General features: G+C 31.1%; 1 protein-coding gene across 1 annotated transcript in view; it reads right to left on the bottom strand.

Annotated features, from left to right (window-relative positions):
* LOC117172047 (vacuolar ATPase assembly integral membrane protein VMA21 homolog) overlaps positions 1-1,647 on the bottom strand; it is a 160,473-nt gene extending 158,826 nt beyond the window's left edge. The window contains exon 1 of the mRNA XM_033359781.1: positions 1,389-1,647. Within this exon, the coding sequence (XP_033215672.1) occupies positions 1,389-1,403 (15 nt within the window). The 5' untranslated portion in view covers positions 1,404-1,647. The remainder of the gene's footprint in view (positions 1-1,388) is intronic.
* Positions 1,648-5,201: the final 3,554 nt, after the last annotated feature.

Here is a 5,201-nt window from a genome sequence, read left to right as displayed (position 1 = left end):
TTTGAGCCAAGACATTCCCGATGATAGCAGCAGGGCGTGCCATGCACTAAGAGTGCTTTAGCACCATCTCTGTCACTCTTACGGCATTAACCTTAACGGACGTCCCCACAAACTTTTATTTTGGTTTAATTAAAAAAGTTTTAATTTAGAAAAATGTGATTTTGCATAGCACTTAGGAAATAGTATCGATTTTTTCAGAGTTAGGTTCCCCCAGCTTTTTTCCTAGGATAAGGAATATTTTGCCTTCAAAATCTGGTAAATGTTAGCGAACATGCTCTTATATCTCTCATTTAAACGCACCTAGGGAAATCGAGTCAATTACCGAGAATGGGAAGTGCCGCATATACTGGAACTTTATATTATCGACAATTGTTTCTGTTGCTCACTCGAGGCCTGACTTTTTTCTTCTTAACCTCGAGAAGCAAACCATGTTCCTTATCGAATTTTCGACACCAGCTGACAAAAACATCATAGCCAAGGAGAAATTAAAGAAAGAGAGGTATCGAGACCTTATAAGGGAGTTGCAACGATTGTACCCGGAATATTCTGTTAAACTAATCGTCCTTATCATCGGTGTTCTTGAAGGTGCCAAGCTTTCACTCGCTAATGGCCTAAAAAGCATCCCTGCGTGTCAACAATATGCTAAAACACTTGCGGGAAAAATGCAGAAGGCGATAGTCCTTGGGTCGCTTCGTGTTCTTTGGGTGCACAAGGATTTTGATAAATGTGACTGAAAGCGAGTTTGGTGTATACTGTTTCAAATTTACATTATTTCAAAAAAGTAAATAACTGTCTTTAAATAATTCCCGCCAGACAGAAGTGCTGCCATTACGTAGGAAATTCCAAGTACCAGATTAGAAACAATTAGAAAGGCAAAATGCTCAATCGTTGTCAATCGTTTTGGCACAATTAACAAAAACGATTCGGAACGATCGCGACATTAGTTATATTATTTCTCATCGATCTCAATACATTATTTCTAGAAGGGATGCTAATAAGAATAATAGTATTTAAAAAATTACTTATAGCTTCACACTTCTTTATTTCAGACTTCACATTGGTTTACTTTTTGAAGTTCTAGATAACCTCAACCAAATAGATTTTCCATGCTTCTTTTTTTTATTAGAAATTACCATGCAATTAATTCAAAACATCACGTTACGAAAATAAGGATCTCTTCTTTTTAAGAGAATAAATCCACAACTAATATCCTTCTATATTTTATTGATTACATTCCTTAATAATGATTTTTGTAAGTGAAGCAAGACATTTCGCATACCCAGTATCCACGATAGCAGATAAGTTACTCTGTTCTAAACAGGTAACGATTGTGAAATTAGCAAGATAATCAAAAAATTCAATATAAGTTATAAATTCATTTCACTAACTTTTAATTCTGCCATGATTTGTTGCTATTTATAAAGAGGTTCCTTGTTTTATCAGTTAATTCGTTTTTCTTCCTATTATACTATTCTCAATTTATTCAAATGTCTCCAGAAGCTACTAATATTATTTAGTTTTCTTTGTGATACATGTCTTCTAACAATCAAAATATTTTTTTATAAAATATCACTGTCAAACGTGATCTGAAATCAGGAATATCACATCATAGTAGCAGAAGCGAATCACGATGTAAAAAGCGCCTAGAGTGGTGACTGGTGAGTGGTGACCAGGCTCCGTCAACAGTTCGAAAGGCGGTAACTTACGTCAGAAACGCCGGTAACTTATAAGTAAGTTACCAGTAAGTTTTCGGGCGATTTTTTTCGAGAATTTATGAGAATTTAAGTTTTTCACCGAAATAAATATAAAGTTTTTAGTTCAAATGGTTTTTAATGCAACCTGTGATGATTTTTAGTGACTTAGGAAATATTTTTCTAATTATTAACAGTTGGTAACATTGAGAAGTATAAAAATATGAATATAAAAAATTGGAATAACTGGGAAAATAATTCATACTTTTAAAAACCTTGGGCTTATTTTAAACGGAATTTTGTATAGTATTTTTCAAAATAATAAAAAAATATTTTTATAATTTTTTCCTTAGATTTTGTCCTGGGTTCAGGCCTGAAGCAACAAAGTAGCAACATTTCAAACAGGTGTGCAGACTCAAATTTTTTAAATCATTATTTAACTTATTTTACTAATGTTAGTAATAATAATATAAATTTAAAAAATTTAATTATTTTCAGAGTTATTCCAATTTTTAGAAAACATCGAAATTTGAAGTTTTTTGCGGTACGATAATGACTGAACGGCAAAGAATAGTTATAAATCACAACAATAATATTTAATATCCACTGTGTCCTTCCTGCATAACTACCCTACCGATAGAAGTCTCTGAGTATTCTCAAGCGAAATAGCCTGGCCCATTTGAGTCTATAAGCAGAGTCGATTCGAATGATTTAGTGTGTGAGATAGTCTGAGAGATTTGGGTCCTTTTCAAGATCCTTTTAGTGGTCCCTTTAAGAGTGGTGCGACGGTAATATAATGTTCCTTTTGTATTCGTCACTTACCGGGCCGGCAGAGTTATTTACAGTAGTTGCTCGTGGCTAATCCGCTCTCCCTTTTTAAATTTCTCATCAAATTATTAACACTTTTTTTTAATTGATGAATTTTCTCATTATACTTATTTCTAATTATAACTTATATACTAATATAAAATTTTCTAGTTGAATAAAAAAATTTTGTCTTTTGTGGCGTATCTGATTCCATTTACGAGACACGTTGTATTAATTCCAATTTTAAGCATTTAAAAAAAAAGTTAGATATCTGAAATCATAGAAACTCGTAGATTTCGAATTATTATGTTTTAGGCTGTTAACTATGAAATTTAAAAATTCTACTTCTAAATTTTCATCGGGAAGCTTAACAAAGGACCCTTGAGTGTCGGCTACTCTATTGATATAGCCTTTCTGCTTGTTATTTATGATCTATTTCAATTTCGGAAAGGACATTTTAAAGCCTTTAAAACATTTAAAAGAGCTACCTGGACCTTTAAATATATCTACCTGAATGCCTGCGCAGAATTTCTCAGAGCTTCTCTGAACCTAGAGAATCTTTAGAATATACTCAGAAATTTCTATCGGTAGGGTATTTAGATTCTTATCAGCATTTTAGCTCCTTAGTTTTGTTCACTCCAAAAACTTCAGATGAGTATCATAGGTGCTTAGTTATGATAATACGAACAATTACAATTGTTAAGGAATGTAAAATTTTATTTAAAACTTGTTCGAAACTTAAGTTTAATCATGTTTGAAATAATTTATGTAATCGATAAATAAAATCCCATTCTGAAAGAAGTATATTGTATATAAAACTAAATTTAATTTCTAATGTTAATTGCTATATAGGTTTAAGTGCATTGAATATAAACGTTATTTAGCTTAAAAAAAAAGGTGTATTTACACTCCAGTTTACTGGTCGCCAGCCAGCAGAAAAGTCATAAGAGTAAAAGAGACATTGAGCGGAAAATTAAAAGAAAAGTGCCCTCTATCTCTTTCACTCTTATGATTTTTCTGCTGGCTGACGACCAGTTGACAGGCGTGTAAATATACCGTAATAGTAAAAAATGAAAGTTCTCGTAAATTCTCGGATTCTAGGTAACATTCTCCGTAGAGTTCCTCAAGGTAGAGAGTAGTTGTGATAAGGTACTATATTAGATGGGAATATGCAAGCTGCCATTCCGGATCCCCGCCAAATTTCTAAATTGCTGCATTGATATCGAATTATATAAATACACTTACATGATATAGATTATTTATTTTTAAATTATACTGAAGCATTGTTATCAAAACATAAATTATAAATAAAATTACGTGATATAATATATGAAATATTTAAATTCGACTATATGATTTTTTAACCCACGCATTTGCCAAAAAGTAGCTTTTGCAAAAATTATGATAGTAAACGAAATTTTACTCAGTTTATAAATAGGCGTGCGCCTAAATTATAATCATACGATTTTTTAAATAAATATTAACAAATATTAAAATAATAATAGACTATAGGTCAAACATTACTACAATACTTTTTTAAGAATTTATTATGATAGCTGTTTATACTTCACGTCATACGTCCTTTTTATTTGCGTAGGTTAATGTGCGTCCTTCTGTAGAAAAACGGGTTCCTAACCTTACGGAGCACTGTAGCAGACCATTTTTCTTATATTCTAAACTTAATTTTAATTAAATTATACATGCTTATCGCACTGTTTCCTGCGAACTGTCCAGGAACCAGAATGGCGGTTGCATATTCCTGTCTAATATAATTTAGTACCCTAGTTGTGACAATGTGTGTCATCTTTTTGATTGGTAGATGAACCGAAATCGGTAGTTAGTGGAATGCGCGCGTTTTCCAAATTAAAATTTTAATTCAATGATAACAATTTAACAAAAAGACATTAGAAACAGTTATTTCAACTTGGTAAATTAATGTATGTGAAATAACACTTATAAACTATGTATTAAATAATTATTTGAGTTAATATATTCTTGTGTAGAAGCTGAAAAGTTTTTGTAGTTCCAAACCATTTTCTGACGAAATCTTTTCTTTTTATCTATACAATTTATTTTATGAATACATACATTTATTTTTTAAGAACACTCAACCTATTTTCATTTAAAACGTTATTCTTTAATTATTTTAATTTTCACGACAATCGTAGAAAAATGATCAAAACTTTATAACAGAGAAACAGATACCAACAAGGAAACTAAACGTTGAGAAGACCACTATTACATTTTTGATGCTAATATTTTTGCCTTGAAACAAAAAATTAGCGACATCAGTGAAGAAATATTTCAATTGGATTCATAAAAGTAATTTATTATTCATGAAGTAATGTGATATGATACAATATAATACAAATATACATAATGCGTATATACTCTTTTTGGATTACTGGAATGAAACATGCATGGTCATATTTTTACTATCGTATACTTGATCTTTTTCTTTTACCTTAGCTTGATTGCAAATTCTTAATCTAAATAATAAAAACCGGCGCACAATTTTTGTGTTTAATTGGTGGCATGTCAAGATATGAGAATTTAGAACTGACAAAAGTCTGGGTATAAAAAAGTCGTTTAGGTTTACATTATTGTATTTTATAACTACTGGATGCCACTAGCGGAATATATTTTGCATTCATTTGAAGGTAGCAAACGTTTCTTGGGTTAACATAGAAAAGCGTATTCTCC

The sequence above is a fragment of the Belonocnema kinseyi genome, chromosome 4 (assembly GCF_010883055.1).
Source record: "Belonocnema kinseyi isolate 2016_QV_RU_SX_M_011 chromosome 4, B_treatae_v1, whole genome shotgun sequence".
In the NCBI taxonomy this organism is placed as follows: Eukaryota; Metazoa; Arthropoda; class Insecta; order Hymenoptera; family Cynipidae; genus Belonocnema; species Belonocnema kinseyi.
This window is presented reverse-complemented; position numbering and strand designations above follow the sequence as displayed.